Below are 16,791 nucleotides of genomic sequence, written 5' to 3' on the forward strand. Positions count from 1 at the left end.
GCGCCTTCAGAGCACATTGGTTCACCGCCCTGAGAGTCATCAACGCCAAAACCGCTGGAAGCATGAGATGGCAGGGTCAGGAAAAGCGATGTGATGTTGCCACCCAGGTGAAGGGAAGGACCGCACCGTGAGGCAGGAGTGGGCATCACCGAAGTTTGGCCCGGAAAGAAACTACGGCATTCGAATGCGCTACCGGCATAGCTCGTCCCGCCCCAGGAAATGAGCGTGCAGACGTGTGCACGGCGGCCGCCCGCCGCAGTTTGGTGATGTCGAGTATTTTATATAACTTAACACCTCAGAGTGTTACAAAAACATCCCAAACAGACGTGAGGCGCTTCACAAGTTCGTGTTAGCAGGCTGCTTTAGTCATCAGTGCGGAGCAGCGGCACGCCGCGCCTTTCACAGGCGGGTTTTTTGGATCTCCAACCACAGACGGGGTTTTTCATCCCACTCTAATTCCTCGGCATGGGGGGGCACTGAACGGTAAAACAAGGCCAGCGACGTTATATGCCTTTCGGAGCGCTTTCAGGAGGCAGTCGGCGAGCCATAAACCGTAAGGCTTTAAAGAAAGCGACACAACCGGCAAATGCTCAGCCGCCGCGAAGGGGAGTGTGGGATGGGCAGGAGCTGTGAGGTACTCACTGACGCTTATCTTCTCAGATACAAGTAACTCCAGCTCTTTACTAAAAATAGGTTTTAGTCAAAACATTAACCCAATAACCTCAGAAGCCTGAACGCGTCTGAAACTTAAGAACAGTGACTGTGAGTTCACATACCAACCTGCGAGCACCGCCTGGAGTCTGCACTACCCCGGAACGGTGAAGACCCACACCTCACGGCCGGCGCGCAGGCGCACGGACCGCGCTACCTCACGCGCATGCGCGTCTGCTCCAGCCCACAGCTGCCCCCCCGCGGGTGCTGTGGAAAACCTCATCACAGCCGCTCAGCGCTGCGGACTTGTATCAGCAGCAGAAAGTTGGTTTTTAAGCCCACTCCCCTTAACAAGTAAAATAAATAAAAATGAAACAAATGAAACTGGAAAAGAAAAACAAAATGAGGGAGAGGCAGAGAGGGAGGGGGAAGGCGAGAGGAGAGACGGGCTCGAACGCTGAGCCCCGCCACGTTCACGCGGAGTCTCTGCCCACGTGCCCCGTCTGCTCAGGAGCTCAGAGGCTCTCTCACCAGAGCCACCTGGGGAAGACAGAGCTGTGTTCTTTGGAATAAATCTATAAAGTAAAAACACTGTTATTAGGGGAACAGGAGGCCCCGCCTGCTCACTTGGGGCCCACTGTTTCAGGCCCTCTGACCTAACGTCACGTGGACGCCTACAGAACGAGTCATGCAGAGAGGAGTCTGCCCCGGCCCCTGGCTCTTCACGAGACCCCGTGAGGGGGCCTCCCCAGTCTGGGGCTCGCGAGCCGCTGGACTGTCCGTGGCCAGCTGGGGGTGGGGGGGGAGCGGAGTGCAGACGGGTCCGCACAGGGCGTGAGCACCAGGACAACAGGTATCTCTCAGGGAAGTGCCGGTGGCTCCTGGCACAACGCACGCCGCAGGGCCTGTTGCGGGAGCCTGCGGGTGGCCTGCGCTGCACGTGGGTCACGCCACACCCAGCAGGAGTCACAAGACTCACCACTATGGCCGTCTACTCACATGCAACAGTCCATGCACAAGGTAGCTGGCTGAGAGCATTCGGAGGCTTTGGGACAGCAAGCAGGGCACGAGGCTAACGAGAAAGGACGAGGTCAGCTGAGAAAATACCCATGAGACAGAGGGAAAACTGCTTAAGAAAACACGGAAGACTTGAAAGCACAGACTGCAGTGACTTCAAGAAACCACTGGAGATTACGACACTGGGATCACAGCTCAAGAAATTTTACGATTCCTTAAATACAATTTGAATTAAATGGCAGCTCCGACTTAGGGGTTAACACACTTAAGTTACTTAGTATCTCTGCGGAGTTAGGTGATGCTGGAGTTACTGAAGACCTACGACAGATCTTAAGCAGTTTCAAGCAGACAGATTTACTTGAATTACAGCTGATGCATAAAGCAGATTCTGGTTCAGACTAAAGAAGGTTAATGAGGAAGGTTTGCTTTCAATCCAGGTCAGAGGGGCTGGATTCCCAAAGCCTCCGAAGCCCCAGCTACCCAACTTGCTCTACGTCATCTAACTATGAACAGTAAGGTAGGCACAGACCAAGCAGTTGGTAATACAGCTTGGCACGCAGACACCGGACGAGAGAGACTGCAGCAAGGGTTTCACGCGATCGTGTGTAACGTTCGTCCACACCTTAGTCTTCGACTTGGGGCTGCTTCCATTCTGCCCCTCCTCAGAAGCATCGTCGCCCCGGCCAGAGCTCAGCCATCTTGTCTTCTCCCGCTGCTGCTTCTGAACACTGTGTCTGAGAGGGGAGCAAGTGCCCGGGTCCCCATCACCAGCGAAGGAGTAACCTGTGACATTCGCAGGAGCCTCCACATCGCTGTGTTTTTTAGATTTCTCTCTCAGAGCAGGGTATCGGTAAGGGTAGCCAGTTCTGTAACCCTAGGGGCCAGAGAGACGGAAAGACAGTCACCATTCCAGATCTCGACACAGTGTCACTTTGGAAAACCGTGTGGAAACCCCCAGAAAAGCTGGGCGCGCGCATACCCGACCCCTAGGTGCATGCCAGCAGAGACGCAAGGATGGTCACTAAAACTCTGAAAGCAGCACTGTTCCAACAGCCCCAGGTCAGAAAGAGCCAGCAACACCTGAGTGGGCCAAGTGAGGAACCCCACACAATGGACTAGGGTCCCTGAATCAGAGCAAACACTCCAGTACCAGGGGTAACATTAGGGTGAATCTCACAAATATGATGCTGAGTCAAAGAAACCAAATGGGAAAGAACACGTTGTATTATTCCACTCATAAAAAGGACAAAAGAGGTAAAACCAATGTTTGCTGTAGAAGATAGGACAGTGGTCACCTCTGGGATGGGGTAAGTGCCTGAAAGGAGTACAGGGGGTCCTGAGGTGTTGCTGGGGTGTTTTGTTTTAAAGTAGGCTCCAGGGGCTCCTGGGTGGCTCAGTCGTTGGGCGTCTGCCTTCGGCTCAGGTCATGATCCCAGGGTCCTGGGACTGAGCCCCACATCGGGCTCCTTGCTCCTCGGGGAGCCTACTTCTCCCTCTCCCACTCCCCCGCTTGTGTTCCCTCTCTTGCTGTGTCTCTCTCTCTCAAATAAATAAATAAAATCTTAAAAAAAAAATGAAAAAAGAAAGGCTCCACACCCAACGTGGGGCCTGAACTCCCAACCCTGAGGTCAAGGGTCTCATGCTCTACCAACTGAGCCAGCCAGGCGCCCGGTGCTGCTGTCTTTTGATCTGGGAATTGGTTATACAGTGTGCTCAGTTTCAGAAAGTTAATGAACTGAACACTTAAACAGGGCTTACTTAATGCTGGCTACAGTACAGGCTGTATTAATCAACCTACTTAATTTTTTGTTTACTTTTTAAGATAAAGTTTAGATACTGTGACAATCTTTGGGGAAGGCCAAACAAGTATCCTCGTGACAACTGGTTCCTGGCAAAACTGCTTCACCTTTGACTATAGCAATGTTCGAGTTCAATCTTCCATTCTGCCTCATAACCACTCACTAGGGCTTTAGGACACGGGCCCTGCTAGCTCGCGCCTCTGTAACACACTGTAATGGCACCAAGCCCACGTGCAGGACCAACGTGTGTTCGAGTTCCCACAATCTCTCCAAGGCAAGGATGATGTCTTACTCATCCCTCCTATCCACTGCTTAGCATCTGGTGGGTGTGGCATACAGACTTTATGATGACCCCCCCCCCCCATGGTCCCTACCCCCTGTAAGGCCCTCCCTCCTGGAGCACGGGCAGGACCTGACTTGCTTCCAGCCAGCGGAACGTGGCAAAAGTGACTGGATGCAATACTTAAGAGTGTAGCACCCATCTTTTTTTTTTTTAAGATTTATTTCAGAGAGAGAGCGCACAAAAGCGCCTGAGCAGGAGGGGCAGAGGGAGAGGAAGAGAGAATCTCAAGCAGACTCTGTGCCAAGTGCAGAGACTGACATGGGACTCAATCCCACAACCCTGAGATTGTGACCTGAACTAAAACCAAGGGTCAGGAGCTTAACTGACTACACCACCCAGGTGCCCCATGAGTGTAGCACCCATCTTGAGAGAGTCTCTCTGACCATTGCTGGCTCTAAAGAACCAAGCTGCCAGGACTCTTACAGCTGTAAGAAAATGGATCCTGCCACAATCTCAGGGAGCTTGGAAGTGGATTCTCCCCCATCCAGCCTTTTGATTACAATCCAGTCCTGGCCAACATCCTGACTGCAGCCTTTCTTGTGAGACCCTAAGCCAAGAATCTGGTTCAGCCAGCTCCTGACCCACAGCTGCATGTCTGGACCAAGTCATTCACAGCCATGAAGAACAGTGAATAACAGGAGAATCAGGGGCTAGTCATATAAGAGGGACCATGGCCGGTGCCCTGACTGCCAAGGTGCTTTGGAATCCTTCACATTTCTCCCAATTCAGGAATTTGCTCCCCTTTGGGTGCTCCTTTTCTTTGGGAAGCCACTTTCATTACCAATCATTCCTTTACTACATTAAAAAAAAAAGGGTGGTAACAACCCCTAAATGCAGTTGTCGGTGGCTGTTTCTTTTCCCCACCACTACTACCCTCAGGAAGGTAGGTAAATGTCTATACTGCAGTCTTTCCACTGCTGAGCATGCCCTGTTGAGGAACGATAAAAGATAACAGCTCCGTGGTAAAAAGGCTATCTTCAGAAAAATACAGTTCTTATTAATTCAAGCTTCCTCTTGCTTAGGGAGACATCTGAGTCGTTTCCATGACTCCAGGATAAACCACCAGAACCTCACAAAATTTTATCCTGAAAGAGTAGGATTTCTTATTCTTCCCCTCTAAATGCTGTAATGCCAAAATTAGAGGCAATCCTCGGGCCTCAGACCTGCTATAAGGGCTTGGCTTATAGTTAAATACACGGATTTCTTCCTTCTTTGAGAAGTTGGAATTACATCTTGATTTTTCTGGGAAACAATTTAGCATTTCTTCTAACTCTACGTTAAAATACTTCTTACAGTAGGAGAATCTTCCAACTATTATCTACCCTACTCAATTATGGGCAAACATACATGGTTAATCAGAATGTTACATTAAAATGTGGACCATAATCATAATTACTATTTCTTATACACTACACAGCCTTCTCATATCAAAAATGACAATAATCAGGACACCTGAGACACTCAGTTGGTTAAGCGTCTGCCTTCAGCTCAGGTCATGATCCCAGGGTCCTGGGATCGAGTCCTGCATCGGGCTCCCTGCTCAGTGGGGAGCCTGCTTCTCCCTCTGCCTGCCGCTCCCCCTGTTTGTGTGCGCGCAGTCAAATAAATAAATAAATAAATAAAATATTTTTTAAAAAATGACAATAATGACCATGCGCAGTAAGGACACTGAATGCCACACCCTTGTAACGAGCGCTTCACTATTCATCTTTCATCCTTTCTCTCCCTCCTCTAGCATATTAGAGTTATTGCCTAATTCTGGTTTCTCTCCACCTTCAAGAAGGCACTGAGCACACAAGATGTGGTGGGCTGGTGTTCTCGATTCTTAGTCCTCCTTCCTGTTCCCTGCCTGACTTAGAGGTCACAGAGCAGTGAGACATCAGAGTGCCTGACAGGAGGAGAGAAGAAGCCACCCCAGCGCCCCTGCCTCACCAGGCCCCTCGGGGGAACCTGCCACCCAGGGAGGACACCTGAGCCTCCACTGCCCCCTGCTACCTAAGGGCAGCTGCTTCCTCCATCTCCTTAGCGAGCTCCGTTCCTAGCCCTGCTTCCCGTGACCAGTCCCAGCCTGTGCCCCATCCCCACCTCTGCAGCCCTCATCACACTCTGTCAGAACCCAGATCCCAGATGCTCCGCTGCATCTGGGATTGTGTGTCCCTCTCTCCGGCTAGGTCATGCACTCCTCGTGTCCTATTAGCGGCTACAGGCTCAAGAGCAGATGGTCAGTTAATGCAATCCAATGCATTCAGAAGTTATGGAAGATTCTGCTCTCTCTGTTCCTTCCTCACTAACAAATCCAGCCTCTGAGGACACCTGGCACACCCGGAATCAGATACTCTTTTAGTTCCAAAATCTTTGAGAAAGTTAAACTTCCTGCCTCCTGAAACCACCTACCCCCTCCATTACCTGGTCCAACAGTCAGGACATTCTCCTGTTAGGCTGGAACGTGCCCCACAGGCCCTGGTGCTGCTGTCGACAGCGCCCAGAACACCATGGCAACGCACGGGGACTCCAGCCTTCCTAAGGCCTCTCGCTCCCGTGCTCCTGGGACAGGTCCTCGTGTCTCCACTGCCTAATGTCATGTGGCAAGAGGATGGACTCTCTCGAACCCCATCTAAACAGTGTGACACGGCAGCAGGCACAGGGCCCAAAGTCTCTGGAGGACAGAATCGTTTGCCTTACAATGCCTTGTTCTGAGTATCTGAAGAACCTGCTCACACCAGGAAGGCATATCCGTACCCCTCACCCCCCTGCAGTGTCTTCGGTCGCACAGACACCTTCCTTCTCCCAATTCAGCCTACCACAATTTTACCTACTCTTTGAGGTCATTTCCAAGTGACATCCACTTGGTGGATGTTTCCACCAAGTTTCCTCCCTGATCCTTGCCAAAGGATGAGGTCCCTCACTGAACCCTCTAACACAGACCACATCCTGCTGGGTATCATCCGAATAGCCCTAGTATGCTGAAAACACCACGGTCCCAGCTTCCATGCGGTGCTGGGTTCTGTGTCCCTGCGATATGGAGGAGGGGGTCTCCCACACAATGAATCAGCAGCAAATGTCTGTGGAACACAGTAATCGGGCTCCATGTAGCTAGAACTTACTGGTTTTTTTGGGGTTTTTTTTTTTTTTTTAAGATTTTATTTATTTATTTGACAGAGAGAGACACACAGCGAGAGAGGGAACACAGCAGGGGGAGAGGGAGAAGCAGAGCGGGGAGCCCGATGCGGGGCTCGATCCCAGGACCCTGGGATCATGACCTGAGCCGAAGGCAGACGCTTAACGACTGAGCCACCCAGGCGCCCCTAGAACTTACTGTTAAAACAAAAAGCAAAACACTCGGCTAGCTGATAAGAAAGCACCCCCCCACGCCCCTCCCCGGCCTGCCTGTGGGAGGACGGGTGCTGTGCTCACTGCTACCCCAGGGGCGACCTAGCCGCTCCCGAGTAGAGCACGCTCTAGTGCTCTTGTCCCCACACCGTCCAAAGGCGATTCTTCTCAAACAACAAAGGAACACAAGAAACCCTCCCCTCTGTATTTTATCGTGACTTAGGAGTTCAATTGCCCTGGTGCTTCTTCATGATTTTTGAGGGTGAAAGCACTCAGATACCACACAAAGACAGCAATTTCACTTGCTATAAAAACACCACGCTGCTGCTTTCAGAACAAAAGCCTTATTGTCAGGTGGTAACAACGTTCTTACCAGATTATCGAGCATCCGCATGAGGGCTTCAAATTCCTGCTCGCCAATCTGCCACTTGGGAGGTGAGCTGGTGCCCTCCCCAGCCGGGGACCCCGGGGAACGGGATTTGGCTTTGTACTTGCCAGGATCGAGGAGGACTAAGTTGTCCGGCCCTCCTGAACTGGCCAGAGTTCGAACCTTTTCCAAAACAAGCAAATAGTACAGTTTGAGTTCCTTACTGACGGCAAGAGGATCAGATGAGATGATGACAAGAGATTACTCAAACAGAAATGTAGTTCTCAGAAGAAACCAAGTCATCAGAGTGTAAGAATAAAAAACGGAGGATGGACAGAGACAGGCTATCCACACACAAGGTCATTTTCAGAAGCTCTTCTTTAGCAAAACAAAGATACTGGGCACTCATGCTTGGAGGAGAAAATGGGGAAACAATGCCCTTTTTAGGCTGTATGAAGGAGCCTGGGGACTGCAGTGCTGCCCAGATGGAAGTCAAGGTACCAGTGGGGAGGGCACAGACTTGGGGTTGAAGAGAGCTGGCTCAGTGGCGCCTGGGCAAGTCTCTCCCTTCTCTGTACCTGCTTCTCCATGGACAGCACCACGAGGGGCAAATGAAATAACATGTAAATAAAGCATCTGATACCGGGGCTGGCACACACTAGCACTCCATAAATGGTGGTGACTTATGTATTTGAATAACAAAAAACTAGAAATGAAAAGGCCAGTAATCACTGAAATGGCATTTGTTCTGGGCAATTTCCAAATCTACTAGCTCATATTGGGTAAAGAGATTATGCAAAGACCCATTCCTACAAAACAAGTATCAAAAATCTACAAGAACCCTGCAAACGCCCAAATAAGCCACAGCCAGCAGAGAGCGGCCGCCCCCTACCTGGATCTCACACGCGACCACCAAGTTATGGATATAGTAGAAGGCCTCCTCAACGCTCCCTCCAACCGACACGAGCCCGTGATTCCGGAGAATAAGAACCTGTGGAGAAACACAAAAGCTCGAGGGAGCTAGGCAAGAAGACAGCTACTTTGACTTTTTTCTTCTTTCCTCTAGAATTTAAATGCCAGATTAGATGCCTACTGACCTTGCTTTTAGGCCCCAAGTTTTTCTGAATTAATACTTTTTCCTCCTCCTCAACCAGAATCCCATGATAATCATGGTAAGCCACTTCTCCAAGGGAAAGTGCCTCCGGGGAGATTGGCAAGAGGCCACATTTCATCGCAGAGACCTAGAGAACAAGCAGTCACCATGAATGAAGGCAAATCAACAGTCATACATTGATGACGTGGCAAACGCTTTCCTCAAAGAAATAAAAAGGGGAACATATTTTATTTTGTTCTCTTCTCAAATAAATGAACCTATGAACTTAAGATGAACTTCTGGGGCTTACTACCAATGTACACTTAAAAATCAAAGGCATCACAACGCTGGGAGAGCCTCAAAAGAAATTCCACATCTTTCTGGACTTCTCCCACACTGATCGTAACACTGTATGAGCTCAGGCTTCCTGGCAAGATGAGCCCGGGCCCTACTGCGAGGAGAGACAAGGCTCCCTCTGACTGAGCCATGACCCTGCAAAGAGGGGGTCTGGACATGCTGTAAGGTTCTGACGCACTTGTCATCTCGGGTTGTAGGGGAGACCGAAAACTGGAATGTAGATAAAACCAATTTCTGAAGTTTAGAATAATTATGCTGTCTAAGTTCTCTTCTATTGCAATAAAACAATCTTAAGTGTTCATATAGGCCTTAGGTTTCCTTAACGTTCCCAAATGGACTTTGGAACGTGCTAATCTTGAAGGTTTTCTACCTAGACTAACAGGCTCCAAAGATTCCAATAGTATCCACACAAAAGTTCATCTAAAAGACACCACCGTGAGAAAGGCTACACCACATGAAATCCCACTCACGGCATCAGCCTTCCCAGGAGAAGAAATTTCCAAGAGAAGTGACTTGGTATGTTTTAAGACAAATTACACGGTAAGCTGTTTGCAACCATTTTCGCAAAGGTACCTCTAACGGTTCATTAAAATGCACGGACTTTTTGTGGTTGGAAGAGCACGCATTTTTTTAGAAAAAATTTTCAGAAAATGATAGCTCTAATAAAACTCTTATGTTGATATCTAGAACCACATATTCAAAGTAAAATAAATACGCCAGATAGATCTAACATTCATCAAAACAATCTAATATGCATGACACTGAAACATCAAGATAGGTGAAAATTCAGCATTACTGATTCCATGAGGTTATGTGTGGTACAAATAAATAAGCCCAGAAAGTCATTAAAGTACATAACTGGTGATAAAAAGCCAATTCTGGATAGTTGTAGTACCAACAACTGGAATGGGCATGTTCATGCCCACAGGTCTAGCCTGTGGGCACCAGAAGGGCCCAGGCGTGGTGACTGAGCTGGGGCGGGCTCTGGGGAAGCTCCGGGCTTGGAGGCCAGCTCTCCTAATAGCCTACAAGCTCTGTGCCTTCATCCTGCAACAGCTGCTCCTCCTCTGTCCTATCATGATCCAGCCCAGGCGTCTGCTGGCTCCAGGCAGGCATCTAGGGGCTTCTAGGCCGCAACCTCCCCCTCTCCCTCCTGGCTCCTCCCCAGGGACCATCAGCAGGCCCAGGTCTCCTGCATCCCACTAGCATTTCCCTGAGCCCACAGCACCCTCCCCCTGCAGCCTGTCTGGGCCCCTCCCTCCCCACCCTCTTCACAGACAAGGTGTCCGCTTCTGGCCCTCCCTCTGCAGCTCCCAGCGGTCTTCCACACACTGAAGTCTGACCTCCCCCCTCAACTCGCTCCGAGTTTCTGGTTTCTGTTAAGTCTACTGGACACTTTCAGATTCACACAGGTTTTCCAAAACTAGAGAGTGTATGGACCCCTTAAAAGAAAAAAAAAACCTTTTAAGAAAGTCAAACTTAGTAAAAGACCTTTTTTACTCCAACAAAATTAGGCTTATTGACTTGTTGCCTCAAGAGAGCACAACTGTGAGGAAGTGTGAAGTGCCTTTCACTAAACAGCTTCAAACTCTGGGTCGCTACCCGAGCAGCGCACTCACCGCGGCCCCTGCTGGGGTGTGGATGTGCACCACGCACTTCACGTCCGGTCGCGCAGCATAAATGGCAGAGTGTAACACAAAGCCAGCCTGATTTACGCCCAGATTAGTGCTTCCACGATCTACTGCATCTCCTTGTATATTGATCTTAACCTGAGAATAAGCAAACAGAAATTTAAAATGTCAAGAGGATTTCCCATCCAAGTACTAAGCAGGCCTGACCCTGCTTAGCTTCCGAGGATTTCAAATGACCCTTCCTAGAAATTATTTAAACCAAAGTTTAAAGTTTTTATAAGTAATTCTAAAGTTTTTCTCTGAGTTTATCACACAAAACATAAACTTCTTCCTCTTTCTTAGGTTTTACATGTCTCATGGGGATTAAAAGGTGTTTAATTATCGACTATGACCTAAACATACGTGATGTCCAAGAGGAAAAGGATATTCTTACCAAACTGGATGCAGTCACTTCACTATAGAGAAGTCCAAAGGGAACAATGAGGAAATGTTCCTGCTCGGAGCTCACTCTGGTCTGTAAGGAAAATTGCTGAGTCAGCTCAAAAATCCAACTGAAATTATTTGCATCTCTATCCATCCACAAACTCACAGGTTTGCTGTACGCATTCTGAGAGCTACGTGGGAAAGCCTGTAAGTACAGCATCTCTCATGGAGCTAAGAGATACCAGAAGCTTTCAGCATTACACTGTAGTAAACTTCTCAGGTACGTAAGTGCATCTTGGTTGCATTCATGACAACTGACTTTATAAAGAAGAAACCTGGTGGCTACCAAGCCAGTACCACATGCAGAAAGGCGCCTCAGGCGTATCATAGTGAAAACCAAAACTTCCTTTTGTCAAAATGGACTTTGTCTTTAGTGCTCAAAACCTACAGACTAGTGAACAATCCTAACCATCACAAACAACAGAAAGCTCTTCCTTACGGCCTGATGGATTTCAAAGTCTCAACACCACCACATCACCGGGCCCCTGGTCAGTCTGCTCCCTCCTCGACAGCTTTCTTTCCACAATTCATTCAGTACCGATGTGGCACATGCTACGTACCTGTGTTGGATGCTAGTAATACCACAGGAGAAAAGAGTCCTGCCCTCCAAAAAGTCAGTTTGGCTTTTATGATGATTTTGGGAGACTCAAATGATTTCCCAAAGCCATCATATTGGAACGCGTTCACTGCTGGGCTAAGAACTCCAATGGCGATGAGGCAGGTGGAGTGTCGCGTTCGTGGGAAAGGACTTCCGGTGTTTAGCCCAACTTCCTAACCAGTGTAGTGACTCCTGTAGGGGCCTGAACAGAAGCACACACAGGGTCTGCTGGGGCAGGTGTCATGATGGGCTCACCACGTCCTCACTTGGCCTCCTCATTTCTTCATTCAGCAAACAGTTACTGACCGCCAACTCCATCACAGGGGCTGGGGTGCAGATGGAAATAAAGCTAGAGACCTGGTCATCAAATGTTCTCTCTCATACTGAGCAGAAATCTGTCCCTCTGAGTTTCTCATCACTCCTTCTAGTATGCAACACAGAACAAACCCAACCCCCCACTTCTACAATTTAGTTCTCAGATACCTGAAACTACCCATCCTCCTCACGTCACCGTCGTGCTAAACTCACTTGACTCCCAAAGTATAGCATAATTCCAATCCACAGTCACGTAAGACCTTAGTTAGAATCCTAGCTCTGCTAAGTATGGGATAGGTTGCTTTGGGACCCTGGGTTCCTGGTCTCCTTATCCTTAAAGAGGGGATGATAAGAGCTCGTACTCACAATACAGCTCTCAGTAAATGGCATCTCCACACGCAACTAGTGGTAGTAGGAGCAGCATGAATGAATGAATGAATGAATGAACGAACCTGTTCTAAATCCACCTCCATGACATCCACTCTCTGTAAATCCCCATTTCCCTGTTCTCTGCTCTCCTGGTTGTTTCAAAAATGCACATGTGATTTCCACCTTTCCCGAAAATATTTTCCCATTAATGGTGAGTTAGCAAGGCTTATTTCTAAAGTCAGTTCTTATAGTTTAAAAAGCGTGCATCTTTTTAACTATCTAAAACAAAACTAACTATACAAGTGTCCCAATTCCCAAACTGGGTCAAAACAGAAAACAAGGCATTCCTTTGTTTTTTTATTGGTTGAAATGAAAAATAAGGTTGGAAATAAGGAAAAATCAAACGTCAGATATTTTTACTTACTTTAACAGCTTTTTTCTAGCAACAAAGTATAAAGAGTGTTTAGAGGGTATGTGTACAATTTAAATATAATAATAAATCAAACACCCTCTAGTATCCCAGAAGCTTGTCTCTTCCCTCATTCCACAGAAGTAACCACTATCCTGAATTATGTGTTAAGCATCTTCTTCCTTGACCTTACACAGTTTTACCTAATACATATTCATCCCAAAGCCATATCTTGTTTAATTTTTATCTGCTTATGAACTTCAAATAATTAGAATCATACTGTACTTCTCAGTGACCTTTCCTTCTCAACACTATTTCTGAGATTCCTCCACATTATGATATGCATGGCTATCCTTTATTCACGGTCACTGATGCACGGCATCCACTGGATGAATATACAATGAATGTGTCCATTCTTCTGTCAAAGGAGCCCATGGCTCCTCTTCTGCTACTAAACACAATGCTTCTGTGAACGCTCTTGTACCTGTCTCCTAGTATACATGGTCAGGTTTTTCAGGGACACTAAATTATCTCCCAGAGGGCCTAATTAAATGTATACTCCTGCCAGTAGCATATGTTATCTCCGTGCTTCTACTTTAAAAATTAAAATCTAGGGGTGCCTGGGTGGCTCAGTCGGTTGAGCGTCGGGCTCTTGCTTTCAGCTCGGGTCATGATCTCAGGGTCCTGGGATCAAGCCCCGAGTCGGGCTCTCTGCTCAGCAGGCAGTCTGCTTCTCCCTCTCCCTCTCCCTCTGCCCCTCCCCCTGCTCATGCTCTCTCTCACTTGCTCTCTCAAATAAAAATAAATCTCAAAAAAAAAAAAAAAAAGAGCCTAGCAAATCTACACATTTTAATGGAAAAAGCTTAAAATACACTTGTGAGTTGGATGCTTAACCAAGTGACCCACTCAGGCGCCCCAGCACTTTTTCCTTTTTTGCTTCAGACTCAAAAAATTGTATATTTTAAGGAGAGGTCATGATCTCAGGGTTGTGAGATCAAACCCGCACCTGGCTCCATGCTGGGTATGAAGCCTGCTTGAGATTCCCTCTTTTTCTCTCCTTCTGCCCCTCCCACACGCACACACACACTCTCTCTCTCTAAAATAAACAAGAGCAGCAATGTCTGCAATAGCCAAACTGTGGAAAGAGCTGAGATGCCCTTCAACAGATGAATGGATAAAGAAGATGTGATCCATATATACAATGGAAGATTACTCAGCCATCAGAAAGGATGAATACCCAACTTTTACATCAACATGGATGGGACTGGAGGAGATTATGCTAAGTGAAATAAGTCAAGCAGAGAAAGTCAATTATCATATGGTTTCACTTATTTGTGGAACTTAAGGAATAGCATGGAGGACACTAAAAGGAAGGGGAAAATGAAGCAGGGGAAATTGGAGGGAGAGATGAACCATGAGAGACTATGGACTTTAAGAAACAAACTGAGGGTAATAGAGGGGAGGGGGGATGGGGGCTGGGTTAGCCCGGTGATGGGTATTAAGAAGTGCACGTACTGCATGGAGCACTGGGTGTTATACAAAAACAATGAATCATGGATCACTACATCAAAAATTAATGATGATTATGGTGATTAACATAATAAAATTAAAAATAAAATAAATCTTTAAAAAATAAAAGCAAAAGTACTAAATATAGGTGTGAAATGAACAAGAGCAGATGATATCTGCAAGTAAATTTCCAATGGGCTGGTGCTACCCTCACTTTGAATCTTCCTGCATACCTGATGCCCCTTGTCTGTCCACAAGGACTGAGCACTCACGTAGCAGATTTTAAGATCACTCCCTGAAAACCAAAGACACCCAACACAGCATCTCTGGCAAAGATCTATACCACGTCCCAGAAGCACAGCACACTGGCCACAAAGGTGGGCTCCAGACCTCCTCCCGCGAGGCTTAGCACTCCCCGGGGTCCACACTGGAGCTGAACCTAGCACCACTACCACCAAGAGGCATTTAGAGATGGAAAGGCCTCCGCATTAGCTAAGCACCACCACGAGGAAAAGTCCAGCTCATGTGCTAACTGGGCCACCCTGGCTTCTGACACCCCCAAAGCTTCTCAAAACCTGATGCAATCTTAAGACAGAGATCTAATTCAGACAATCATTTCCAATCCTCTAATGCCTGCTAGCACTCTTAACTCCCTTCAGCAGAAAATCCCTAGGCCCTTTTTCAAAGAAAGGGCACAATGACCTGTTAGCACTTTTTGGTTGCACTGACAAATACATTTCTTTTCTGTTAAGAGTTTATATAGTAACACTTAGACTGTAAAACAAAAAATGAATGCCATAAATAGTTTAAAAAAAAAAACTTCCTTCCTCAAAGATTCTCTAGTTCACAAGACACAGGAAATATTTTTGCGCTTCAGTATCTTTTTTACTCAGTATTAAAAGCCACACAGATCATCTACAAAAGAGTGAGCATTTAACTAATGTTTTAATTTTGCCAAGTCCTAAATAAAGGGGGTGATGGGTGGGAAAAGCAATTTCAGCAATTTAAACAGCATTCATACAAGGACTACTGGTAAACAGCATTTTAAAACCCCCAAAGAATGTGAAGCTGTTAATAAAGCCAAGGATTACATTTCTGATTATAGATGTAATATTTTCATGGGACAAATTTTTAGCCAACCATTGAGCATTAAATCTCTACACAGAGCACTCTGTCAAGTAGGATCAGTCACAGATGCAGCAATTTTCACGCAGGCACCAGGAACAGAACTGGCACCTTTGGCAGGCTAAGTGGACCCTCTGACCAAGCATCACAAGGCACCATGGAGTTCTTGCTCAGTATTTTTACTGAAGCCAGATTTCGGTACTGTGTGCCTACAGAGGCCCCCTTCACAGACTCAGTATTCCTGTGAGTGGAGATGAACGGCAGACAAGCAAATGGAAAGTATGGATGATGGTAACTGCTTTGGGGGAAATGAAGCAGGCATTGGGGTGGAGGTAACATCCTACAGGCCTGACAGTGTGGATACGACAGGGCCAGGTGTGCATTTTGAAACGCGAACTTTAACAGCAGCGTGGGAAGAGACGGAGGGGAGGGTAATGCAGCATCTCTGGCAAAGATCCACACCACGTCCCGGAAGCACGGCACACTGGCCACAAAGGTGGGCTCCAGACTTCCTACTCGGAGGCTTAGCACTCCCTGCAGCCTACAATGGAGCAAACCTAGCACCACTACCAGTCCATGTGTGAAAATCACCTACATGTGTGCTGGGTATGGAGAAAAGGGTCAAACAATCTAAACGGCTGTTAACATCAGTGGCCCCAAGGGAGGTGAAAGTACCGGCAAGACTGACTTCTACAGACATCCGTGGGAGGTACACTTATTACTAGAAGTAGGCACGATATTAATAATTTGAAATGTCCAATAACAAATTCAATGAAGAAACAGCGATTGGAACAAATGTAAAAGTCAGAGAAAGAGGTTATCTCCTCAGAAGAGCAGAGAAGAAAACAGAAACCTGACAAGGCATTAGGAATCAAAGAAGGCAAGAGGGGGTGAAACTCCAACTGGGAAACAAAGTTTGGCTGCAGGTAGGGAAGAGGCAGTCAGGCGCTCCCGTATGCTGTGACACGCTGTGCTCATTTGCTAGGAGAAAAGAGGTCAGGAGTTTCGTGGACAGTACAAAGAGTAGAGAAACACTAGTGAGCTTCTAAGTGAGACGTCCTACAGTGCCAGGCAGCACTGGGGGTCCATTTGAAATTGGGGCTGCAGTCTAAGGAGAAAGCCAACAGGCTATGTCCAGGCTCCCTGCAGCAGGGTCTGGTGCTCGGGGGCAGGGAGGGATAGCACAGAATTGGCAAGGAGTGTCACGGACAGGATGCACCAAGCTGGACCAAACGGAGGAAATATGGGCCAGTGGCTTGGCATGTAGAAAGGAAGAGCCACAAAGGCAGAACTTGTCCCACTCAATGATAGAACCCCAGAGTTAGAACAACGCTTGGTACAGAATCAATATTCACAGCCGACACCCAGTAAATATTTACTGCAAGAAGAAAATGG

The 16,791-nt window shown here is 47.6% G+C and overlaps 1 protein-coding gene across 11 annotated transcripts in view; it reads right to left on the bottom strand.

Annotated features, from left to right (window-relative positions):
- The window catches only part of ADD1 (adducin 1), an 83,046-nt gene that overhangs the window by 13,687 nt on the left and 52,568 nt on the right, over positions 1 to 16,791 (bottom strand). For 7 of the 11 annotated variants that reach the window (XM_081812708.1, XM_081812709.1, XM_081812707.1 and 4 more), the window contains 6 exons: positions 11,022 to 11,102; positions 10,577 to 10,726; positions 8,605 to 8,748; positions 8,400 to 8,498; positions 7,514 to 7,690; positions 2,198 to 2,542 (listed from right to left, as the gene is read on the bottom strand). In XM_081812708.1, coding sequence (XP_081668834.1) covers positions 2,198 to 2,542; positions 7,514 to 7,690; positions 8,400 to 8,498; positions 8,605 to 8,748; positions 10,577 to 10,726; positions 11,022 to 11,102 — 996 coding nt within the window. The remainder of the gene's footprint in view (positions 1 to 2,197; positions 2,543 to 7,513; positions 7,691 to 8,399; positions 8,499 to 8,604; positions 8,749 to 10,576; positions 10,727 to 11,021; positions 11,103 to 16,791) is intronic. The other 4 variants (XM_081812712.1, XM_081812710.1, XM_081812715.1 and 1 more) reach the window with 1 other exon arrangement.

Source organism: Leptonychotes weddellii, chromosome 2 (genome assembly GCF_054177405.1).
Source record: "Leptonychotes weddellii isolate Sample4059 chromosome 2, ASM5417740v2, whole genome shotgun sequence".
NCBI lineage: Eukaryota > Metazoa > Chordata > Mammalia > Carnivora > Phocidae > Leptonychotes > Leptonychotes weddellii.